The 25,095-nt window shown below is 41.0% G+C and overlaps 2 protein-coding genes and 1 pseudogene across 7 annotated transcripts; 1 reads left to right on the top strand and 2 right to left on the bottom strand.

Moving 5' to 3' along the window:
- The first annotated feature begins 1,546 nt into the window (after positions 1-1,546).
- On the top strand, positions 1,547-4,515 carry WRKY21 (WRKY DNA-binding protein 21). 2 transcript variants are annotated; one of them, XM_010279826.3, is made up of 4 exons: positions 1,550-1,740; positions 1,894-2,915; positions 2,999-3,124; positions 3,935-4,515. In XM_010279826.3, the coding sequence occupies exons 2-4, from the start codon at positions 2,104-2,106 to the stop codon at positions 4,077-4,079; spliced, it is 1,083 nt and encodes a 360-aa protein (XP_010278128.1). In that variant the 5' UTR covers positions 1,550-1,740; positions 1,894-2,103; the 3' UTR covers positions 4,080-4,515. The 2 variants fall into 2 exon arrangements, with proteins under 2 accessions (XP_010278127.1, XP_010278128.1); XM_010279825.3 differs by having other exon boundaries at positions 1,547-2,915.
- Positions 4,516-12,863: 8,348 nt separating this feature from the next.
- On the bottom strand, positions 12,864-23,586 carry LOC109115838 (uncharacterized). Of its 5 annotated transcripts, none has more exons than XM_019200272.2 (4): positions 19,387-23,586; positions 19,158-19,254; positions 17,345-17,633; positions 12,864-17,214 (listed from the first exon to the last, which is right to left on the bottom strand). In XM_019200272.2, exons 3-4 carry the CDS (start codon positions 17,424-17,426, stop codon positions 16,073-16,075), a joined length of 1,224 nt encoding a protein of 407 aa, XP_019055817.2. In that variant the 5' UTR covers positions 17,427-17,633; positions 19,158-19,254; positions 19,387-23,586; the 3' UTR covers positions 12,864-16,072. The 5 variants fall into 5 exon arrangements, 4 of the variants coding, with proteins under 4 accessions (XP_019055817.2, XP_088751202.1, XP_019055818.2 ...); XM_088895076.1 differs by having other exon boundaries at positions 12,864-17,175; XM_019200273.2 differs by having other exon boundaries at positions 17,345-17,629.
- Positions 23,587-24,001: 415 nt separating this feature from the next.
- Positions 24,002-24,885, bottom strand: LOC104612420 (ethylene-responsive transcription factor 9 pseudogene; annotated as a pseudogene).
- Between the last annotated feature and the right edge of the window lie 210 nt (positions 24,886-25,095).

Below are 25,095 nucleotides of genomic sequence, written 5' to 3'. Positions count from 1 at the left end.
ACCATTCTCGGTTTTTTCTGATCCAATCATCTGATCCGGTCCAATTTAAAAACACTGGTTTTTATAGCTCACACAAGAAAAAACAATTCACATGGAACAACCCCCCTAATGGCCTAGAATATAACTTGTACTACCAGCTTTGGTTTAGTTGATGGATTGGTGATTTCTTCTCCTTAACAAGGTAACAATATATGGGCTTTATATATATCATTGGGAGATGAGTGAAAGTAGAGTTTGAAAACTTTAACGCTAGAAAAAGAGAAAGAGCTAGGAGTAAAGAGTTCATCATTGCTTTTAGAACTTAAGAATATGACGAATGGTGTAGAGGAATGTTATCACATGAAATTTCAACACTCAATAAAAGTTAAAAGATGAAGATGAACACGCTGGCTGTTGTCATTAGCCTATCTACAGAGTCAGTCTCCATTGAGCATGAATCCTAATAGCCCACATGAGATTGGCAAATTTCCTTGATGCAGATGGCTCAGAGATGGAGCAGTAGTCAAATTATTTATGAGGTTGGAGAAGGAAAGTTTGGCAATGCTTGTTTGAATCCATGGTTTATTTCAAAGGGTAGAAGTCAAATAACAAGGAAAAAAAAAAAAGGAACGAGGACCAAGACCAACTCTGTGATGTGATGGGGATTCAGTGCAGTGGGACCACACATGAGAATGAACTTTTAACCACTGGATGGGTATTATAAGATAGAGGTAGGTCATGATCGGCTGGTAGCAAAAATGTGGGGTATGGATGTTAACTATTAGATTCCAATCTGGTGGCGGAAGAGTGTTAATCAAATAGAAGAGGTAGCGGTCGGGTTGGGGGTTTGGTCCGTTTGGATGTACTCATGTAGAGGTAGGTCATACTCAGGTGTTGCGGAAACTGAACGGATTATGGAAAGAGGGTATTTTGGTAATTTGCTACTATACGAAGTGGAGTAGTGGACTGCAGAAGAGAGAGAGAGAGAGAGAGAGAGGAGAGGGGTCTCTATCAAGTCAACGATTTTGTCAGACTCCAGAGGAAGCGGGGCCCACACACCGTCGGTCACCGCGCGAACAGCGTTTGCTGCCTTGCTGGGCGCGAAATCATCGGGCCACAAAAGCTGCCTAGTCAACAAATCTCGGGTGTGGTTAAAAGAAAAAATCTCGGGACAGGTGTTCAACTGGCTTAACGTGCACGGACGCGTGTCATAACATCACTCGCCCTCATAGGTGCAACGGCTACTTGAGAATTGAGATTACCTGACAGAGTCATTGTGGGCCCCACCATTTGGCGGACATTTTGACGATGACGAGCACTAGAGCAATAAGATAAAAATTAAAAAAAAAAAGAGAGAGAGAAATTGGAGAACAGAAAAGCAGATTTAGAATAATAAAATAATAAAGTTGGGAGAAAAAAAGAATAACGAAGTCTAGTTGGTAGGACCCACCGTCGGATCTGTGCCAGAGGGGGAGAGAGAGAGAGAGACGGCAGTTTCGTTTCTGGGCTTCTCTGGTGTGTTGTGGTGCGTAGGTTATTTAAATGCGCACACTCTCCTCCCTTATTTCTCTCTCTATCTTTTTTTTTTTCCTTCTTTAATTATTGTTTTTAATTAATTGAATATTAGAAGAATGGGAATTTCTTTTCCTTTTCTTGCTCGCTGTGTAAATTCTCTTGGGGGCAAGATCTTCCGTTTCACACCTGCCAATCTCAAAGCCATGGTTGAAGAGTCTAGGGCTTCACAACCTAAAATCCAACCAGGTCTGTTTCTGACTTCTTGTTTCCCTCTGGTTTCTTCGCTGTTGTAGCAAAATATCAAGTTTGGATGTCTAATCTGCATATGGGTTTTCATTTTCTTGCTTAATTTTCCATGTACCCGGTTCCATTTCGCCTCCCTGTGTAACTGTCTTGCAGCCTTCAAATGGAAATTTAATCCTTCCATGAATCGAGATTTTTGAAGGAATTTATGGTTACAACTCACGGCCCACCTGGGTTTTTGTTTTTTCTTAAAATGGGTTTCTGTTTATCTGTCTATCGGAGGTAGGTTATGGAGTTTGTAATGACTTCCCTTCTGGGTTTCTAGGGTTTTAAGCGTTAGGTTTTGGTTTTGGGGGTTGGGGAAGGATGGAGGAGGTTGAGGAAGCCAACAGAACAGCTGTAGAGAGCTGCCATAGGGTCCTGAGTCTTATATCTCAGTCCCAAGATCCGGTTCAGTACAGAAATTTAATGGTGGAAACAGGTGAGGCTGTGTCCAAATTCAAGAGAGTTGTGTCCCTCCTTAGTGCCGGTACTGGTTTGGGTCATGCAAGAGTCAGAAGGCTGAGGAAATGTCAATCCTCTTTCCCCTTGAAGATCTTCTTAGATAACTCAAGTTCTTCAGCAAAGCCTCTGCAACTTCTCCAACCTAGTTTTCTTGAAAGCCCAGTTCAGGAGATGGTTACTGTGGCTTCAGCACCTAAGAATCCCATGCAACTTCCCCCTAGAATATTTATGGAAAATCCAGCACTTGAAACTGGTTCTGCTGCTAAGAATCCTCTCCAGCTTGCCCAACAAACACCACCAACACACTATCAATTCCTCCAACACCAGCAGCAGCAACAACAACAACAGCATCAGCAGCAGCAAAGATTTCAGCTTCAGCAGCAACAGATGAAATTCCAAGCTGATATGATGTATCGTAGGAGCAACAGCGGCATAAATCTTACGTTTGATAACTCTAGTTGTACGCCCACTATGTCCTCAAACAGATCTTTCATCTCATCTCTGAGCATGGATGGCAGTGTAGCCAACTTGGATGGAAAGGCCTTCCATTTGATTGGGGCTCCGCAATCCTCTGATCGCAACTCACAACCGATTACGAAGAGGAGGTGCTCTAGTAGAGATGATGGTAGTGTGAAATGTGGAAGCAGTGGCAGATGCCATTGCTCAAAGAGGAGGTCAGATTTAATCTTGTACCTTGTATTTCCAATTGATTTTTACTTGATCGAGTTTTATTACAAACTGCTGGACATGATTTCAGGAAACATAGGGTGAAGAGATCTATCAAGGTTCCCGCCATTAGTAACAAGCTTGCAGATATCCCTCCTGATGAGTATTCATGGAGGAAGTACGGCCAGAAGCCAATCAAGGGTTCTCCACACCCTAGGTATGTCCGCATTTTCTTTTCCTCCCTGTGAATGACATGGTTAATGATATGAACTCTTGTGTTTGTTGGGATGATTGTGACTTTTCATGTTTGATGAGTTTCCATTTCAAGCTGTAGTTGTCTAGTTGGTTTAGATGGATATGTTGGATCTGGTTTTTAGGTGAAGATGATAGGTATGTCTCATTAAATTTCATGTTCATCATATGTGTGTGTTTTTAGTGTTACCTTTTGATCTTGACAACTCTTTACAGATTTTGATGGAATTACTACCAGAAACAATAGGGAAAAGATGTTCATCTTGAATCTTGATTGAGGGAAAATGCCATGCTATGAAATGAAGAAAATTAGTTCCTATAAGGGCCATTAATAATGTTGGTCCTAGCTATCCAGGGTCTTGGGATGACTGGACTGGATACAAACCTAACCTTCTGTCCACAATCTCATGCTTGTTGGCACAAAGTGGCAAATATTGTCTTTTTGGGAATTGGTTCAGTTGGGTGTTGTTGGATGACAAATTGAATTGCCAGTTCTTACAAACTAGTTTTGCATAAACTAATTCACGGAGGTCCTGATGTAATTCTTAGAGAAGCAGTCAACTATGAGACTGTTCAGTAGTCATGGTGATACTTTTGGAACTGTTTTCTGTTGTCACATAATAATGAAGCCCGATGCATTAACAGTTGCTTTTCTCAAGAAGAAAAGAAAAATGAAACCTGAGGGATTTCAAATCTTGGCGTTGTTGCACATTGTATGTGTTTCAGGTTTGCGGTGGAATCATTCAACTCACATGGGCTGTTTGATCTTATGCAGGGGATATTATAAATGTAGCAGCATGAGAGGTTGCCCGGCAAGGAAGCATGTAGAGAGATGCTTGGAAGATCCTTCAATGCTTATTGTTACTTATGAAGGTGAGCATAACCACTCCAGAGTTCTATCCCAATCTGCTCACACATAGACTTGAAGCAGAGTTTTCTGAAGATCACCATCTCAAGAACCTGCCAATCATATCCATCCAGACCTGGTTTTGTGATTGGTTTTGACTTGCTCCTGTATATAATATGTGTGGTTCAAAATTGAGATTATAGATACTGGAGGCTTTTTGCTGGAATCAAAAGTAAGCTTCCCATGCCTTTTGGACCTCTCTGGGTAAGCAGGTAAAAAATTCTGGACAAAGGGGTTGGAAATTCTGTGAACTTCTTCTGTGACAGCATAAATTCTGTTGAGGGTCTCTAAATCAAATGCAATACCTTTAGAGTGGCGCTCTCAAAAAAAATTTTGAGCATGTATTCATTTTTTTAGCTGTTACAATAGGTCTAGCATGGTAGCTATGTAGTAGTTAAGAATTTTAATCTTTAGATTCTTTACTTTTGAGGAGGGGATCACTCAACCAACACCAATTTGCATCTCATTTAAAGCTTACCATTAGTCAAGAATTAATGCTCGGTCCCATCATCTTTACAAGTTGGTACTGGTGATTCTGAGCTGCTGGCTTGCTGCCACACTTGTGCATTTGGAAGTTGTCTGAGAATCTGAGCAATCAGATAAAAATTATGGGAGCGGTCAATGAATCTCTGTGTATATGTTGGTTGGATCGTGCCGTAGTCTGGCACTCAGTATGCGTACGTTATGGGCGCTGTGCCTGTGTGGCTCATATCATGTCCTTGTTGCCTTTTGATTGAAAGCTTCTGTGTATCTTGGATCATGCACCAACTGCAACTTGTTGACTTAATTGCAGTTCACAGTTGAATGAATCTGTAAGAGACGGGCTGTTTTACTTTGTTCCAAAGTGATGGACCTGAGCCCCTTCGAGTCTTGAGTTCGACTCGTTTAAGCTCTTTTTTCACTGAATGGGCATTTTCAACGTAGTTTCCTTCCAGATCATCCAGGACTTCAAGGTCCAATTATCTAAATCCCAAAAGAGGATGATTATCAGGGTTGCAAATGAATTCATCTTCATCCTATTTGAATTCGAAACCAATCCATTTAATTTGAGCTAGTTTTTGATATCGAGTTAAACCTACACAAATATAAACTCTGATGTATTTACTAATCGGATTGAGTTCAGATTTACCCCAATTTGATCCATTCCATTATGATCTGCTTCAATTGGATTAAATGTATGACGTATTCATTTACCCCGTATCGAAATTTTTTCTTGTGTTTATTACCTAGGCCTAAGTTCAGAAATTTGTGAGTCAAGCTATTGAGTTGGGCTAGGAATGCCATCCCTACTGCTCAAAATCCCTTGAATCAGAATTGGAACTGTCTATTATCTCTCTCATGTTTGTTTCAAATGGGAATTAAATTGGATTCCATAACATATACGTGACTCTCAAGGATATTTTCATTCCAAGTGGGGAGGTTAGAGGGGAATGCCATTCTACCAGAAATGGGAATCATAATCCCACTCTGCCCAACCAAATTTGGAATGGGTCGTCATTTTCGACTTTAATTTGAGACCCCTATTTCCATGAACCAAATGGACCCTTACAGGCAAAAGTGCTCCATATGTATCTTCTACAAGTCGAGGGTTAAAAGAAGAATGTGCATCTATTACTGCGTAAAGAGAACACCCCGTTTCCAAATATGCGTATTGAAAATCTAAGTAAAGTTTGCAATCCACCAATGACCTGCCCACACTTAGACTATTGGTCAAAAGTATATTGACTCTGATGGCCAAACTGGTGAGCTCTTGATGCTGACCCATTGTTATCACGGTTGATGGCTTGATGCCACTATTGCAACTGCAGGATAGTTGCTGTTGCTGTGCCACTACTCTCGGATCCTAGTATGGTCGTTTCAGATGGCATTATGGGTTTAATTGTTGACCCAGATGGTTTAAACATTGACCTGTCAATTGGAGGAAAAATCAACCCCATTTTCACTTCACTTTTTCTTTTTAACATTGACATGAACTAAGTTTCCCATCTTGTTCGTCCATTGTTCAATAAATAACAATAAAACCTCTAGCTGACAAGTATAAGAACGTGTTGAAGTCTGAGAGTGGCCACTTTGTACGTGATAATTTTTTATGATGATAGTAAATGATATGTTTCTAGAATTTTTTATATATTTTTATGTCTATATAAATTATTTTTGTTTTCCACACTTGTTTTTGTTTAATATGATGAAATATATAATATTAGATATGTGCTCAAATATTTTTTTATATTTTTTGTATTTTCTATACCTTTGTGTATTTTCATATTTTTTAATTTTCAAATTTATTATTTAATAAAAAGGTTGAATTGTTGACTTGCCATCAAACAAGAAAACAACTGCATTTTTTGATTGGTTTTAAATTAATATTTTATTTCTGTTATCAATAAAAACAAATATTCTTTGACACACTTATTTTCCTTTGATATGACTAATTAATACATGAGTCTATAAAATAATTGGAGTTAATACTCTAAATAGGAGACTTAATGATAGAGAATTGAATAAGGAGAAATGTAGTAAATTACATTTTGTGACCTCACAATTAGATATGGACCAAATTCATAAATAGAGGCGTTTTAGTCAAAATAGGATTCAATGAATGTTAATGGGAATTAATACCTTAAATATTAAGACTTGATGAAAGGGGTTTGAATGAGGAGAAAAATGGTTGTTCAAATTACATTTAATGTTCTTACCATTAAAGAGGGATCAAATTAAAATATTAGGGTATTTTGCATTCACACTTTACTATAACCATAGCATCACAAAAATTTGTAATAGCTTTGATGTTACTAGAAAATCTATTTATTCTTTTACTTTTCTTTTCATTTTTAATCTTTTTATTTGACATGTAAATACTAAGTGCCCTTCCCATATGTTTTAGGCTTGAAACAAAAGAGGAAAAAAAACAATCAATCTTTTTTCTTTTTTTTTTGTATTCTATAACTCAATTGTCATAAATTTGTAGGTTGTATTTTATCTGATTAATGAATATGCCACAGTGGAAGTATGGAATCAATGGGAACCAGCATTCTTTATGTATATCTTTGGCATCGGTACTGCAGATGCAGCACCACTTTTCTGAGAAAATGGTGTCTTTTTTTTTTGTTTGGAAACGTTGCTGCCAGGTAGGATGTTTCCTGGAGCAACAGCAACGTTTTCTATTTGGTACCAATGCTCCAGGAAACATTTTCAGCATTGGTACCTGTTATCCAGTGCCACATCATTAGACCTGTTCATGGGTCGGGTGGCTCGACGGGCTGGCCCACCCCGGCCCGGCCCCTGGACGGGCTTGAACATGTTTATAGGCCCACGGGTTTAAATTCGAGCCAAGCTCGGGTTTTGTCAAAATAGCCCGGCCCGGCCCGACCTAAAATTAGACTTAAAATGGGTTATGTGATTATGTCCATTTGAATAAATTTTTTTATTTAAGAATGTAAAACTGTGTTTTAAAACGTAAAAGAAATGGAGAAAAACCATCTTGTAGGCCCATTGTTCATTTAAATAGGAAAAAAAACCATTTGAATTTTTAATTCTAATTTGAATAGGAAAAATTGTAATTTTTTTTATTAGGTCGGGCTTCGGGCTCGGGCTCGGGCTTGGGGCTTTTTATCAGGGCCGGGCTCGGGCCCAAGTTATAGGCCCGTTGGTCGGGCCGAGCTTGGGCTCGGGCCTAGCGTATTTTCATTAATGGTGAGTAAAAGCCCGGCCCGGCCCATGAACAGGTCTACACGTCATGTCCCTGTTGACAGCAACAAGCTGCAACTCAAGGAAACGTCAAATTCGGCATTGCTCCAGGCCACGCCTTCCCAATTTCCAAGATGTGGCTTAGAGCACCGTTTTTTATGAAAAAATGGCTCCAAACAAATAGACATTTTCTGGAACACCATTTTTTCCAACGTGGCACTGATGTATTGCCATTTTCTGGACTAACAGCATCTATGTCAAACAGACGCTATAACAGTTGCTAGTTCTAGAACCAACAATACATGGTTCCGAAACCAGGAAAATATAACACGGTCTTTATAGCTTTCTCAACCAAACAACATAGTTTGCTGATGTAAGCATGACATGGCAAATTACTCTGCAACTCTTCAGGAGTTGCCTTAAAAGAATACCACCACCACCGGGTCACCGGGAGCACCGTATAGTAATTTTCTATATATCCATATGTGTGTTATTATTGTTTTTTTTTTTTTTTTTTGGTAAAACATATATCCATATGTGTTAACTCACCCACTATTGTGTTGTTGTGTGACCTATTTGTTACTTTGCAATCTCAGTCCAGATATCAGAAGTCCAAGTTGATAGACCCAACCTAATCTAAAAAAAAGTGTTTATGTATCTATTTAGGGTCCATTTGGGAGGACTGAGTTGAAGATTCAGCTAAATTGGTTCAGCTGCTTTCAAATGTCTCAGACAAATCATTTAAAGAGGCGGAAGCAGATAGCCCATCAAATGACTGATTCACAGCCCGATTAGGGACCTCTGGATTTTTCATCACATACAAACAACCGATAGGCTATCTGTGTAAGACCTGCATTGGAAAGCCAAAAGCTGCTGCAATTCAGCACTCCCAAACGGATACTTAATTTATTTCTGTGGGGTGAAGAGGATATGAGAAGGGGTCAAGGAATTATTCACTTGCTTTGACTTGAACTCAGACCTAATGCATTGGGAATGCGTACTGCAAAGGTGGATTGCCGGGCCGAGTGAGTTCAACAGTTGAAGTTGAACCCCAAGGTCCAAACAATCCTACAGTCTAGCTCTGGCCCTGGATTTTGAGTGGCATCACATAAACTAGTTAAAATATTTTCAAATTTGGACTACCAAAGTGAACAACTGAATGTGAACCGTAGTGGGTGTACCCAACTCGGCCCAATGCATGCATCCATTTGTTAGTCCAGCTAAAGCCCAAGACATTATCTTCAACTCCCATCAGTTCCAATAAGCTTTTGGAGGCGTTCTAAATAGTTTTTATTGTTTTGCGGTCCTAAAACAAATCAAAAGCACTCTTGGTTTATATATGTTTATTCCTCTGAGCCCTTCAAGTCTCCATAGTAAGGCTTACGGTTCAAACAGTTGCCTATGCTGAAGGACTTAGAGGAATACTACTTTTTCAGTTTGATTTTCAGACGGATGTTCTCAGACACTGACACCACATTCATTTCTTTGAGACCAAATCAAAATCACTATGGTTTTGAGAATTATGTCATTATTTGATTGACTTAATCTGCAATTCTGAGTTCCACCCCCATCTCACAATGGCGAGAAAAGTAGAAAAAATATGTTTGGATGACCTCTGCATTCTCCTGGGTTTGTGCAAGCTATTATAAGATCATTTCCTAATACATTTGTGTACATATTTTTCATATCACATGCTGTGTAATCTGTATATCTCCATGAACTGTTTTTTGTAATCACTGATGTTTCCCTACCTTCTCCTACTTGTGAACTAGAAATGCATATCTGTGTCCAAATATGCTTCCTGGGTGGGTGACATGTACATTTGAATTGGAATAATCTTAATTATTCTCATGTAAATTACTAAATGTGAATTAAAAGGGACAATATTAGGCTCTCCCACTTTACAAGCTCAAATCCATTGTGCAGAGTAGAACTTTTGGAACCACTTTTTTTTCGTTTTTTTTCGATGGGTCGTTCCTTTTTCTAGATTTTGAGAGGGGTGGAAACTTAGTCAATGAGATTTTGGTTCCCATTGACCAAGATATCCATTTTATTTTTGTAGGTACATAATGGTTACTAAGACCATTAGAGTACAGAGGGTGTCAAACCAACACTATACGGATGTATGCGATGAATCCATAACCCATCGCACGTTTGCAATGAGTTCATAAGGCATCGCAAATCTGCATTGAACTCATACTCAAAACAGCTCGCGATGAACCTTAGACATGCATAAACTTGTGATAAAGCTTAGACACGTGTGAATCTGCGATGATCCATATGACACACGCGGATTTGCGATGAACTTTGGACGCGTGTAGAGTTGCAATAAACCCGAGATCATTACAGAACCACAGAATCACAAAGTACTAGGAATAAATGTCGGTTACATGTCCATCTTTAAATTACGCGTGTGATAAGACGCCACGTGGGTTTAATAAAAGCACGCCCGCCGAATGATGACATCATACGTGCCACGACAGTATAAAAGGGTCACATACAGAGAGAATTCGAAAGGAAAATGATTCTCTAATAATGCTCCCTTAATAGTCAAACAAAAGGAAATATCTCCTTTCCTAACAAAAGATCTTATTTCCTAATAGGAAAGAACTACTTTCTTTATAGCCTTGACTTTCTCTCTATAAAAGGGAGAGCAATTCTTCCTTAGGGGGGACAACACAATAATAATTTTGGCCTAGGGTTTCTCACAAGGAAGCAACTCCCTTCTCTCCTCTCTTCTCCCACTATCCTCAACAGCCGTCATCCTCTCTCTCTTCTCCCACTATGTACCTACACTTTTTTTTTTACATTTATGTGTGGTCATTGAAAAATTTATTTCCCTTTTAATAATGTATCACTTAGAAAGTTGCTAACACCTGGATGAGACAAAATTGTTCCTTTTAATAATGGATTTTTATGGCCAAAATGATCATTATCTTATTTAACTGGAAAATAAAAGAACATGAATAGATTTACTTACCCAGGTGAAAACACTTACCCAGGTTACTGCATTTACTTGGATAAGTAACTAACTTCCTGAAAAATGAATGAGTCCTAAAGAATTTTGTTGCAACATTTTTTTCCTTCGCAATGAGGTTTTGATTGCCAATGCATCTATCGTGATAAAAAGGAGAGAACCAGAGATGCTGGAAATAAATGCAAAGTGGACTTGGAAAAAACCTATGAGATGGGTGACTGAACCAGAAAGATCATGACATGGAAGAAGGAAACCTGTTGCCCACAGTTACGGGTGGTATCTCTTCATCCCTAAAAATATTTCATTAATCTGTCTTCTTCTTCATTCATCTTTCACTGGGTTTGATATGGGTGCAGGATGAGTGTGGTGAGGAGGAGCATCTCTAGATGAATTTTATCGAGTGTAACTGATGAGGCTGATTTTTTGAATTCTTCAAATACCATTTCTTGGGAATTTCAACTTCTGCAGCAAAATTTGCAACAATCTGATAAAAGTGCATTCCATATTGAACCAAACAGATCTCTTATTCAAGATCATTCTTTATGGTCATCTCTGTGTCTTATTAGCTTCAGGCTGTGTTTTGATAAAAAATGAGAGAAACAGAAAGTTGAGTTAAGAAATTTTTTTTTTTCCTCAACTTTCTGTTTGTCTCTTATTTTCTATCAAACCAAACATAACCTTCAAGTCTTCCAAGGATTAGGGGTTTAAGGTCATCTCTCTAAACATCCGGCTTCTTTTCTTCAGGAATAACCATCCAATTAATCACTTGTTTATGGTTACAATTAATTTAGATAAGTTTCTAGTTTGGATAAGGCTTAGATGACGATGATGATGTTTTCTGTGAGGATGCTAGTTGAATACTTTATTTGAAAAGTTTACACTGCATCAGGCCCAGGCTTTCTAGCCACATCCGTCATTGATACAAGAGAGTAGAATGCTCTCTAATTTGAGCAAACCCAAAAAACACGCACTCAAGACCTACCAAACCTCTAAGGCTGCAGACAATTGAATCAAATCGAATACACCTATATCCAAATTTGATTTGAATCTCATATTCAAGTCTTGTCCACTTGAAATTGATTATAATCAAAGCGGGTTTGAGCATTAGATCTCCAGGCAATGAAGAAAGCATGGTTTTTTAATTGACCTGGATGGTTGGACTGTTCGGCCCGGTAACTGTTTAGGCAATTAGTTTTGTTTTACCCTAATCCCGGTCCCTGTCCAAAAACTATTGAATCAGTCAATGATCTATTGATCCGGGCAGTCGATCCATTGATCCGTTCAACGGTTTTTGGCTGGTTTTTATTTTTAATTATTTTTATTTTTTTATTAGAATGGACCATCCATTTGAACCGGACAGTCGAACCATCAACCCAAAAACTGGTGGCCAAAACGATTCCGTTTTCGAATCATTTTTTAAAACCTTGAAAGAAAGTCATGTTTATTTGCAATTTTTTTCTTGTAATCCTTCATGTTTCAAAAGATTACTTGTTTGGGTGCTTAAAGTGCAAGAATACACTGATCTCTTATCAAAACTATCAAGACTTTACATGTATATCTATTGATTTTCCCAAACAAGAAAAAACATAGAGAAGACCAAAAATTGTAAAAATAATTAATTTTTCGTATATTCCATATGCCATCAATGGCAGGAAAAAACTGCAAATAGGCAGGCTCTCTACATTGTTCTAGTAGGTCTCTTGTGCACCTTTTCACTAACCCCACTTAACTCATTCCTCTAGAAAAAAAAAATGGCAATTTAAGGCTCAGTCTGATAGGAGTATAAATAGAAATATGTAGAGTGTAACACCTTATATTTTGTATTATTTTGTATACGTTTGTATTGTATATATTTGTATTCATGTTCTTACCAAATTAAGTCTTGTGTTTGGAAACGATGCAAATGGAGTGTAAATCCTAGTTCAGGATAAATTTGCACTCTGGTTCACTTTTGCCTGTATTTGGCTGTTACGAGCCGCTGTAACTGAATGTGTGACTAGTCTCTGCAGGAGAGTAGATTGTCCGGAATAGGTTACCAGAGAGTCTACAAGAGAATGCTCTCGGTTCGTCTTCCCTATCTTGGCAAGAAAATAAACAATATTTTCTGGGTTAGTTCGAGGCAACTCAGAAAAGCCTCACAAATTAAGATAAGTTAAATGTTGGATAATGATGATGTTCATTCAAAGAAAATAAGGGTATTTAACAAGTTACACCCCCACAACTGAAAACAGCTCCACAGATAAACACTAGCTCCTACTAACAAGAGATAATGGTGAGAAAGTCGCCTTAGGCATCTACAATTTGAAAGTTAACGTAAAAAAGATAACAATGGGCCTAACAGCTTTGACTGGTCTTCCCTTGGAGCCGTTAGAATGTTCGTGGGCCCATGCAAGGCTTGCATGTTATCCACGTTCATAGTAGGCTCGTAACAACTCTCCCCTCCTAAGGATTATTTCCCTTGTTCTCAAGGGAAAATTTAGGAAATTGCTGCTTCATGTGATCAACTGGTTCCCAAGTAGCCTCAGTCGGTGATAATCCATGCCAATGAATAAGAACTTCTTGATTGCCTCGCCTGACCCTTCGATAATCATTGTTTGAGGGTATGGATGATATTCCTCTTCCAGTGGTAGATTATGGGGTAATTTCGACTAGGGAGAACTATGGGACCCTAGATGCTTCTTGAGTAGGGACACATGAAATATATTATGGATTCTTGACCCTTAAGGCAGTAGTAATTTGTATGCGACTGGGCCCACTCGGCCTATGATTTGAAGAGGCCCATATAATTTTGATGCCAATTTCATATTCCTTCTTGTAGCCACTGATTTTTGTTTGTATGGTTGTAACTTCAAGTACATCCACTCTCCCACTTGAAATTGTATATCTCTATGTTTACTACCATAGACTTTCTTCATCCTGTCATGGGCCTTACGGAGGTGAGTTTTAAGCTCTAGCAACGTCTGATCACGTTGGAGCAGGGCCTCTTCAACTGAAGCATGTGCAATTGTTCCTGGTACATATGGGATCAGTGAGGGAGCTGGCTTACCATATACAACTTCAAATGGTGTGCGCCGAATAGATGAATGATAGCTTTTGTTGTAACAAAACTCAGCCCAAGCTGACCATTTAGCCCATGTGTTAGGTTGAGAGTCTACAAAACACCTTAAGTACATCTCCAAAGTTCTATTGGTTACCTCTGTTTGACCGTCTGACTGGGGATGGTACGCTGAAGTGAAGTTGAAGCTTGTTCCCTGCAATTCAAACAACTCCTTCCAGAATGAACTCATGAATGTGGGATTCCGATCACATACTATGGTTTTGGGCATACCATGAAGTTTGAAAATATGATCAAAATAAAGTTGTGCCACTTTATAGGCTGTGTAAGGATGGCCTAGTGAGACAAAGTGGGCATATTTGGATACGCGGTCCACTACAACCAGGATAGTACTTTTCCCATTGGACCTGGGTAGACCCTCTACAAAGTCCATAGGGACATCGACCCATATATGCTTCGGAATTGGTAGGGGTTGGAGAAGCCCCGCTGGTCTGACTTACTCTTGCTTATTACATTGATAGATAGTACATTCTCTGATGATGAACTTTTTCACGTGGGCCTTCATTACTTTCCAGAAGAAAGTTGTTTTGAGTCTATTAATGGTTTTGAGGTACCCTTCATGAGTAGCATTGTGGAATTGGCCCACTATGAGTGTAATCAGCTCAGAGTCTTCAGCCAAGTAAATTCGGTCTTTGAAATATAATACTCCTCCTCTGTAAGCCTGTGGCCGAACAGCTTCTCTTGCTCACATAGCCGTATGTATTAGGCATTATGTTTGAGCATGCTCAAGCTGGTCAGATTTGACAGCTTAAATCCAATGGGGAATGGGCTGTGTTAGTGCCATTAGAGCAGGCCCATTTAGATTTTTTTGACTGTCGCTTTCATATCTTCTGGATAATGCATCTGCCACCTTGTTCTCAGCTCCTTTTTTATATTCAATACAAAAATCAAACCCCGTAAGCTTATATAACCAACGTTGCTGGGCAGGTGTGGTTATATGTTGGTTCCACAGGTATTTGATACTCTTCTGATCTGTACGGACAGTGAAGCGGTGCCCTAACAAATAATGTCGCCACTTTTGTACAGCTAGTACTAGGGCCAATACCTCCTTTTCATAAGTAGAGAGCAAGAGGTTCTTTTCTTGGAGAGCTTGACTAATCTAAGAGATTGGTCGTCCATGTTGCATCAGAACCGCTCCTATGCCTACTCCTGAGGCGTCACATTCCACCACAAAGGGTTGAGAAAAATCTGGGAGGGCCAATATCGGAGAGTGTGTCATTGCTTCTTTGAGTTTGACAAAATGCATCCTCAGCTGCTATAGTCCATGTAAAGGAGTTCTTTTTAAGCATCTGAGTCAATGGTCTTGCAATTTTCCCATAGCCTTCCACAAACTTACGGTAGTATCCTGTAAGTCTTAGAAGTCCACGAAGGGCTTTTGCAGATTTGAGCTTGGGCCAGTTTAACATAGCATTCACCTTTTCGGGGTCAACCTCCACTCCTTTAGCGCTAATAATGTGCCCCAAATACTTCACCTGCATCTGTCCAAACAAATACTTTTCTTTTTTGACAGATAGCTAGTGAGCTCTTAATATAGAGAATACATGCTTCAGAAGTCTCATATGTTTGCCCCAATCAGAGCTATAAACCAAAATATCATCAAAAAATACAACAAATTTTCGTAAACAATTCTAGAATATTTCATTCATAAGGGACTGAAATGTGGAGGGTGCGTTAGTCAGCCCAAAAGGCATAACTAAAAATTCATAATGCCCCTGATGTGTTCTGAAGGCAATCTTAGCCATATCAGTGGGGTGCATTCTAATTTGATGATATCCAGAGCGAAGGTCTAGCTTAGAAAAATAACATGCACCATGTAACTCATCTAGTAATTCATCAACAGTAGGAATAGGGAACTTATCTTTAATGGTGATCTGACCGAGTGCCCGGTAATCTACACACATCCTCCAAGACCCATCATGCTTCTTGACGAGAAGTAGTACAAGAGATGAATATGGGTTGTTGTTAGGCCGAACCATGCCTGTAGCTAGCAGTTCAGCTACTATTTTTTCAATTTCAAATCTTATACAGTGGGGGTAGTGGTAGGGTCTCACGCGGATTGGCCCCATGCTAGAAAGAAGGCTGATTTTGTGATTGTGGGCTCTAAGTGGGAGCAAGCTTCTAGGCTCTTCAAATAAGTCTTAAAGGTAGCTAGTAGCTCTTGCATCTGAGGAGAGTCGGGCTCAGCTGAAAGGCCTAATGGGCCTTCTAAGGAATGCAGCAAGATGCCTTAATGATTTTTCTTGATAACCCGATTATGTGTGGAATTTCTAACTAGGGGTGGTATCCCTTGTAATAATACTTCACGTCCATTAACCCAGAATTTCATGCAAAAGTGAAAGAAATCCCACATGATGATACCAAGAATAGAGAGCCATTGGGTCCCTAAAATCACCTCATATCCATCGATGGGTAACAAATAAAAGTCAATCTGTAAGGGAACATCTTGTAACATCAAAGAAACAGCAAAACATTTACCCGGGCTGACCAAGGTTTGGCCATTTACTACTGCAACCTTGAACTGACCATCCTTAGTGGGTTTTAGGCCCACTCGTTGTGCTAACTTGGTGCTGAGAAAATTATGGGTGCTCCCCGAGTCCACCAACGCAGTTACTTCTTCACCTCCCACCTTCCCTTTTACCTTCATGATGCGCCCTGGTGTGTGGCCCGTAATAGCATGGAGCGAGACTTCTAGTTCATCATGGGTAGATTCTCTCTCCCCTTCAATTTCCATCTCAATATCACCATCTCCTTGCCAGCAACTCTCTATCACAAAAAACTTCTTGCATCTGTGACCGGGACTGAATTTCTCATTGCAGTTGAAACAAAGTCCCTTGTCATGCCGCTCCTTTAACTCAGTAGGGGTCAATCTTCGAACAGGGAGAGTAGAGGGGGTTGATGCTGAACTTTTGAAGGAATGAGATGACTTGGACTCTGGAATCATGGACCACCTCCATGAGTTATTTCTAGCTTCATAGAGACGAGCCAAACCAATTGCTTCTAACAGGGTAGTGGGCCTAGCTGCAAGAACATCAAATCTAATAGAGTCTTTCAATCCACTAATGAAACAACTTACTTGTTGCTCCGGTGTCACTCTCCCCACACCAGTGAGAAGCCTTTCAAATTGTGCCTGGTAATCTCGTACTGAAACCATTTGTCGCAGCTTGGTGAGGTCTCCGAAGAAATTTGGTTGGACCATATCGTAGATGGAGTTGTTCCATGAACTGGGGCCATCCCATATCAGCATGATCTTGTTGTAGTAACTGAAACCACAACCGGGCATCACCTTCAAGATGGACTGATGCAGTAAGTACCTTCTCCACTTCGGGTACCCTTTGCCATAAGAAGATTTGTTCAGCCCTACAAAGCCAACTAGTTGGGTCTTAACTACCATTGAACCTTGGGAATTCAAGCTTCAAGTTTCAAGCAAGAGGGGCGGGGATAACCCCCACTCCATTATTCCTATCAGTAACAGATCGGCATGGAGAATTGGAAGCCTCACCAACTTCTAGCGCCTTTGAGTTCTCAAGCTTGTCAAATCTTGTGGCGATTGAAGCAAACATTCCCCGTACCTCCTCCATCATCCGTTCTTAGGTAGCCATCAGGGACCCCATCTCACCTTCAATCTGTGAGAGGCGTCGCTCATGATTAGGATCCATCGTCGGCTCTGATACCACCTTGTTACGAGCCGTTGTAACTGAACATGTGATTGGTCTTTGCAGGAGAGAAGACTGTCCGGAATAGGTTACTGGAGAGTCTACAAGAGGATGCTCTTGGTTCATTTTCCCTATCTTGACAAAAAGATAACCAATATTTTCTAGGTTAGTTCGAGGCAACTCAGAAAAGCCTCCCAAATTAAGATAAGTTAAATGCTGGATAATGATGATGTTCATTCAAAGAAAATAAGGGTATTTAACGAGTTACACCCCCACAACTGAAAACAACTCCACAGATAAAAACTAGCTCCTACTAACAAGAGATAATGGCGAGAAAGTCACCTTAGGCATCTACAATTTGAAAGTTAACGTAAAAAAGATAACAATGGGTCTAATAGCTTTGACTGGCCTTCCCTTGGAGCCGTTAGAATGTTCGTGGGCCCATGCAAGGCTTGCATGTTATCCACGTTCATAATAGGCTCGTAACATTGGCAACATTACATGTATGCATTGACAAATGACAAACCAATGCATATTTACATTGATAATAAGCACCAATAAAAAAAGAAGTAAATTTGCATTCAAGTAGGCTTTTGATTAAAAAAAAGAACATATGTTTTATTAAACTTCATGTTTGCTTCCATTACAGCTAAAAGCCTATTTGGTAAGAAGGTAAATTTATCACTGCAAAACTAATCCAATTTTACAATTTATATGAACTGTTTTACACTCTACATATTTGTATTCACACTTATTTGCGTTGTTTCCAAACACAACCTTAGGGAAAAAAATCTAAAGCTGTTTGAAAGATTTATAAAAGCATTTTTGCATCCAATCTTTCTTTTGGTGAAAAGGACAAATAAGTGACTGAACAGAGTAATGTGTGATGGGGATTGGGGAGGAAGCTCCCAGCCCCAGATATCCAAGATTGTTTTTCCCAAACAGCTAAAAAGTTTCCTCCCGGCCTCCGGTCCCTGTGGGGTCTCTCAAGCCGTTCAAGAATATCAAATATACAGCCCAATACATGTAATAATTTGTGAGAAGTTATTACATTAGTATTATCATCGGGACCAACCACAAATGGGACCTTATAAAATACACATTCTTTTGTCCTATAATGCGACTCTAACCCCACAGGCTAGCCCGTTTACAATAACAAGAGACTAAATCAGCGTCATACAAGATTGACCCTACAATTATGGTTTTCAAAATCAGATCGGACCGGATGGTTAGATAAAAAAATCAGGAATCAGTTATCTCCCAAAACTGTTAATTTTGATCTGTTGAACCGACTCGTTAATTGTTCAAATGGTTTTGACCGTTTTTCAATTTTTTTATTTTTTGTCAGAACAGGCCAGTCGTTTGAGTCGAACGGTTAAACCGTTCAAACCAGTAATCAGACAACGTTCCACAGCACATCCATGCCACATATTAGGAACATCTTCCCATAATGATATCATCACGGTAAATTACAAAGACCCCCCTGTACTATGGGGTTTGTGACAAAAACCCCTTGTACTTTTTTTTTGCGACAAAAGCCCCCTTATACTATGATCGTAAGATAAAGAACCCTTTCCGTTAGCCTTCTGTCTAAAAACTCCGTTACAATATTTTTTTATCCCCATATTACTATTATAGATACTGTTCATCTTCCCTCACCTTCCTTTGTTTCTCTTTCTCCCTCTCTGCTTTCTCTCTCTCCCTATCTCTCTTTTCATCCTTCTCTGCCAATCGGTCGGGGTATCAAGCCGTCGAGCTGCAACAAACATCATAATATAACGATCAGTATCGATTAGATATGTAATCTCTTGTAGAGAGTCAAAGAGAACCTTCCCCTCCCCCTTTCAGTTGGGAAGGGAACCATCTACAGTGATTTGAATCACCTTACCATAAAAGAAGGCAGCAAGACTCCCTTTAGACATGAAATCAAAGACGAGAAGCTTTTCTCCTTTAGGTCCCAAATAATATATATGCCCTCAGTGCCAAGAGATTGGGGTGACAAATCTTGCCCAGGGTGTTAACCTCGACCTCGAACTCCCTCTAAGTCTTCTTGGCAATCTTCTCCCTCAACCTCTTTACCGCTACTTGAACGGTGCAAGGAAGTACAGCCCTCGGATTGAAGGTGAATAAAAGTGACACCGTTACAGAGTCTGTGTCTTGTCAATCTTCTACTCCTTAATTCTTATATATTTACAGAGGAAAAAACAAAAAGAAGAAAAATTCCTTCAACGTGTCTTATAATAATGTCTGGGAAATTTCAGATAACCATCTTAAAAAAGGGGATGGGATGAGGGAGGGGGGAAATACGGAGCTTGCGTTGCACCGACTCTCCACTTTATTCTTCCATTCCATGGCCCCCACCTCAACAGTCTCTGTTTTCATTTTTCCTTAGACTACTCTTCTTCCACTATTTCTAACCCTTCATCTCTTCTTTCTCTCTGAGCATTGTTCCGTTGTTCCGACAACAACTTGTTGATGGCCCTTTCAGAGCTCCAGCTCCCTGCGTAGCAATGGCCACTATTTGTTCGTTCCTTCTTTAGCAAATTCGTCGCTCTGGATCTCCTTTTTGTCCATTTGGGTTGCTTCATTTTCACCACCGTAGACGGTCCCTCATCGAAAAAGCGAAAGGGGGGAGATTTTCATCACCAGTCGATACTGATCGTTATATTATGATCTCGAGGGCCTGATACCTCCACAAGGATGAAAAGCGATATCAAGGGAGGGAGAGAGAGAGAGCAGAAAGAAGGAGAGAGAAAGAAATGTGAAAGAAGGTCGGAAAGATGAACAGTATTTATAAGGATAAAATAAGGATTAAAAAATATTGTAAGGGTCTTTTTGAATAGAAGGAGATCCTTGTCTTACGATCATAGTTGAGGGGTATCTTTGTCACAAAACAAAGTATAGGGGGTCTTTGTCAAGTACAAGAGATTATCCTTTCTAGTATTATCATTAGGAGGGGGGTGATTTGAACTCTATTAATAACATGGTGACGCTGTCTTCCTCTTTTTGGACCCGTTAATCATACAAACGTATATAACGGGTTCTATAATGAATTATAAATACACATAACACATCAGTGTTTCGTACATATAAAGGTCCCTTACAGGCCACGACACTTCCAACAGAAGCCAATTGACAACCCAACACTGTCATTGGCCAAAGTACACATTGAATCTAGTTGGTGCCGGGCTCGTCTCAGCCTGGATATTAGATAAGTTAGATGTTTCTACTGTATGGACCTGTACCACCAACAAGAGCTCGAAACGGGAGAAAGCCCAAGGTTTTGATCCGGAGAGTGGTTGAGGAACAGGGACCAACTCGACTATCATACTTTGTTGGGGCAGAGCCGATCCAACTCGATTGAACTCGAACTCTTATGGAGCAAACAACATTTCAATGCCATTTCTGACTTTTGATTTCTGACAAGGAAAATCAAGTCATGTCTAGCTTTTTATTGCCAGAATCAACCAAAAACATTTACTAATATGTTGCACCAATTCCATAAATACACCAGTTTGGTACTATCGACACTCTGCACGATCTGAACCGTTGGATATTTTTCTCTCTCCCTTTGTTGGATCAGATCAAAAGAACGGAGTTGGACTTTCGTTTTCTCTTTCCCTCTCTCAGGAATCAAGCTCTCGCCGATCTTCGCCCCGTACATAACTACATTTGGGTAGTATAGATGTCCATAAGGAGGCGATCATGACATCACATCACATCACATATTCACATCCCCATCCACATACCATCCTGAATCCTCCACCCATTCCGTTTCCATTCCATCCATGCATTTATTCGCTGTGGGGATTACTGACGAGGGTGCGCAATGTGCATACACGAGACGAGACAGTGATCGCACGTGAGTGACTGGTCCCACGGAAAGTGATGGTTGGGCAGTGCAACTGTGCAACTGCTCACAGACGAAAACGAGATGAGATGAGAGATCAAAGAGAATAGTCGGACGGCCGAAAGTAAAGAAAAAGAAATAAAGAAGGCGCTCTCTTACTTATACTTTACACGTGCAGATTCAACGTGGCTTACCATCGCATGATCTCATCTACAGATCTACTACAAAAACTGACCGCATCTGCTATTGTACGCTTGTAGTATATTATTAAAAGATTAGAGAGAGGAGGAGGAGAGTGTTTGTTCCGACTCCCGAGGCCACTCACCACGTCAACTTCAATGGGGCGTGACCGCCAACCAATCAGGATTCCCACATACTCCGTTGTCGGCAATTTTCCGACGAGTAATTTTCTCGCTATGTCCTTGGGTGGAAATTTCTTGTCAAAATATTTTCCCTTTCTTTTTAATTTTTTTAGTTTATAAAAGACTCACTGTACGTACCCTCCCTGCAACTGCAACACACACAATGGAGTCCGGACCCAGCAGGTCCGTGGTCCCTGCAACCGGGCTCATACACGTGCATATCCCCTGATCCACAATCTGTACAATCACACTACCATTCAACGGTTGCTATTATTCTATCAGACTGCGTTGGCTCTTGTGGGACCCAACACTTATTTTTTTACATTTACTGGGCGGCATCTAAACCATTGGATGATCTTTGAGATTTGCGAGTGAAAAGACCGAGGAGGAGGATGACGACGACGACGACGACCTCTGATGTAGAACAGAAGGCGTACCTACCGTCGTCGGAAGGCCGCTAGCTCGCACACAGCTCATAATTTGCCTCAGATAAAAATAACTTGAGTATGCTTGTGCTGTTCAGCAGTTCAGGGTTCCAGCTGTAGAGTATCCTCTTCATTAACCCTCGGACTTCAAACCGACCAAAGGTGAAGGCGCTGCTGGTTTGGTTTGGCTCGGTTTGGGTAGACCGAACACCAACCCAGCGGTGGATAGTTTCTGTGGGACCTTCAACACAATCTATAAGCAAATATAAACAAAGTGGGGTTAGCGTGATGGTTGGGCAATTGGACTGGATTCATGTCTGCAACCCCACCATAGCTTATCTCTCTCTCTCTTGTTGATTCTATCCTGTCGTACCAAAATCAGTCAGAGGATCCTTGTCATATTTGCGGCAGCCGGCAGGAGATCGTTTGGGCCGCTTCGTTTTTCCGTTCTTCGTTTGGACTCACAAAAATGAAAGTAGCTTTCTTTTACCCTGTGGATAGATGCAAAAACCAACAATTCAGCCTGCGTCTTAAGGCCCCCGATCACTTTATCTAGAGGTTAGTCCGGCCCACCTAACCTAAGGGTCTGACCGCACAACAGCCAGCTAGCCATGTGATCTCTGCATTACATTCGGAGCTTTCTAAAAGTTGTAATTGAACTTGTTTTCCACCCTCTAAATGAATGCGGCAAAAATACACTACTCCTTTTCATCATTTCGACTTGATTTTTCTTTCCTCTCCATATTAGGACCCATTTATCAGTGTCTCTGGGCAACCGGATTGTATCTGAAACCGACCCGAGAAGAACTTCCCGCCATGCCACACGCCCACGCCATCCCCTGAGCTCACACACGAGTGCATCGTATCTGGCTTGCGTCTTCGCGTCGTGTAAAAATTGAGAAGGGTAAGTAAGGAGACATCAGCAGAGAGAGAGAGAGAAAGAGGGCGGAGGTGGGGGAGTAAGTAAGACGTTACAGTCAAAGGGTAAACACAAAAAGGAGCGGAGCATGGGCTTTGACCGTGTGGTCTTGGAGGTGGGACCCAAATGCGCCGGTAAAGCGAATGGCCGAAACCTTACGGCTGGTGGGCGCCGCATGTCAGAAACTCACCTCCTCGATTCCTTCTGCCACTTTATGCCGCCACGTTTGGTTCTTTCTCTCACCAACTGTGGGCCCCGCTTTCACCCGGATCTGCTATCACAATGCACGCCTCACATGTCCTGGCCGCACATCGGAATCTTCCGTCCCTGAATTTATTTTTATGGGAGATGTTCCCATTAATATTGGGATGTGGCTGTGCGGTCGATGTGAGGCGCGCTTTGTAAGGAGCAGATCCCAATTCCCCCCTAATCTTTCTGCTGCCCCACCTTTTCTATTTTTCCGTCCGCGTACGGCGCTTTTGCCGCTCGGCTTTTCTTTTTAGACACTGGGTTGCCTGCCTGCCTCCCTCCCTCCCTCCCCCCCCTCCTGCCTCGGATAAGTTTGGCATTTTCTGTCATTCTTGAAAATCTCGGGGCTATTACTGTCATTTGAACCAAACATTCAGATTTAAGAATTAAGACTGCTCTTGAGACAGTTTCTTTCATGAGCAATTAGTACTCTTAAATATTGAACGAAATTTAAATTGATGCTTTGAGACCTTGATAAAGCATGCTAATATTCTAAAGAAAAGAAGCTATTTCGACTCGTCCATGACCGAACCGACGAGGGATCGTTCAGACCAACCATCAGTGAAGGTACTACTACAATTAGACGCCACTGTACATGACTTTCGTGGACAAACGAGTCAGAGAACATCGATCGAGTGTGGTTAGAGACGTTAGAAAGTAACAAGTAGCAGAAATGCACAACTACAAACGCAAAGATCTTCGGTTAAAATTTTTCTTGCTTCCTCTGATCGCATATCAAGATTCCTTCATCTGTACATAAAAAGGAAATTAGATCCAAATCCCGGAGGGCGAAAGATGAAACAACAAAGGTCAAAAGCTGTAAAAAAGACGGTGCCGGAATCTTCGACGACAATGAGACCTTTCCCGGCGGTAACACGTTAAAATCTCTCCACAGACCAAATTAAAGCCGTCAGATCAGAAGAGAGGGGGTGGGAGGTTGAGATCGAAGGACAAAGGCTTCTTCTCCTCTTTTATTGCCTTCTTTTCCTGTTCGCTCCTCATCAACACCTCCACAGCCTCAAACTTATAACCGGGAAATTCCGAAACCGACGGCATCCCCGCCGGACCTCCGGCCTGATGAAACACATTCCGTTCACCGGAGGCGACATAGGCACTCCGCCACTGCTGAAGATGCTTCTGGAACGTAGTGGAAGAAGCAGCAGAGGTGGCGACACCTCCGCAGCCAAAGTTAGTCTTAGCCTTCGGCCCTCGGAGATTCCTGGCGGCCTCGTCATAAGCTCTGGCCGCCTCCTCCGCGGTGTCGAAGGTTCCCAGCCATTTCCTAGTCTTCTTCCACGGATCGCGTATCTCCGCAGCGAACCTTCCCCACGGACGCTTACGCACGCCTCTGAAATGAGTCTCCTTAACCGGCACAACTGCCACGGGCTCCTTCTGAACGCCGGCGATGCCCTCCTTACGCAGGTGCAGAGTATCCACCGCCATTCTCCGCCTAAGAAAACGAGGTTTGCCTGAAAAGGAAAAACTACACCCTCGAAGAAGTTCAGAGATAGCGAGAGGGAAAAGAGTAAAAGAGAAGGGAGAGAGCGGGATGGAGGGTGTGGAAAAGGAGGCAAGTAGGGGATATTTATAGCGGGTTAGATGGTCTTTGTTAAGGCCGACAGGGATTTCTTGTTATTTTGGGTTTTATAAATTTTTTTGAATTTTTATTTTTTAACCGTCGCATGGCAATAAGGGAATGCGTGCATGCATAGGGGCTGCAATAAATCAGGGATGGATTTCGCATGCGGCTTGACGCTTGAGCATCTACATCCCCGTTTTCTCGTGGATTTCT

This window comes from Nelumbo nucifera, chromosome 1 (genome assembly GCF_055504915.1).
Source record: "Nelumbo nucifera cultivar China Antique chromosome 1, China Antique-T2T, whole genome shotgun sequence".
In the NCBI taxonomy this organism is placed as follows: Eukaryota; Viridiplantae; Streptophyta; class Magnoliopsida; order Proteales; family Nelumbonaceae; genus Nelumbo; species Nelumbo nucifera.
This window is presented reverse-complemented; position numbering and strand designations above follow the sequence as displayed.

Coding starts and splice junctions, on each gene's coding strand:
- WRKY21 (XM_010279825.3), top strand. CDS start 2,104: ATGGAGGAGGTTGAGGAAGCCAACAGAACAGCTGTAGAGAGCTGCCAT. Junction 2,916..2,998: donor TGCCATTGCTCAAAGAGGAG/GTCAGATTTAAT, acceptor ACATGATTTCAG/GAAACATAGGGTGAAGAGAT. Junction 3,125..3,934: donor AAGGGTTCTCCACACCCTAG/GTATGTCCGCAT, acceptor GATCTTATGCAG/GGGATATTATAAATGTAGCA.
- LOC109115838 (XM_019200272.2), bottom strand. CDS start 17,426: ATGATGGAGGAGGTACGGGGAATGTTTGCTTCAATCGCCACAAGATTT. Junction 17,215..17,344: donor CTCAAAGGCGCTAGAAGTTG/GTGAGGCTTCCA, acceptor AGACCCAACTAG/TTGGCTTTGTAGGGCTGAAC.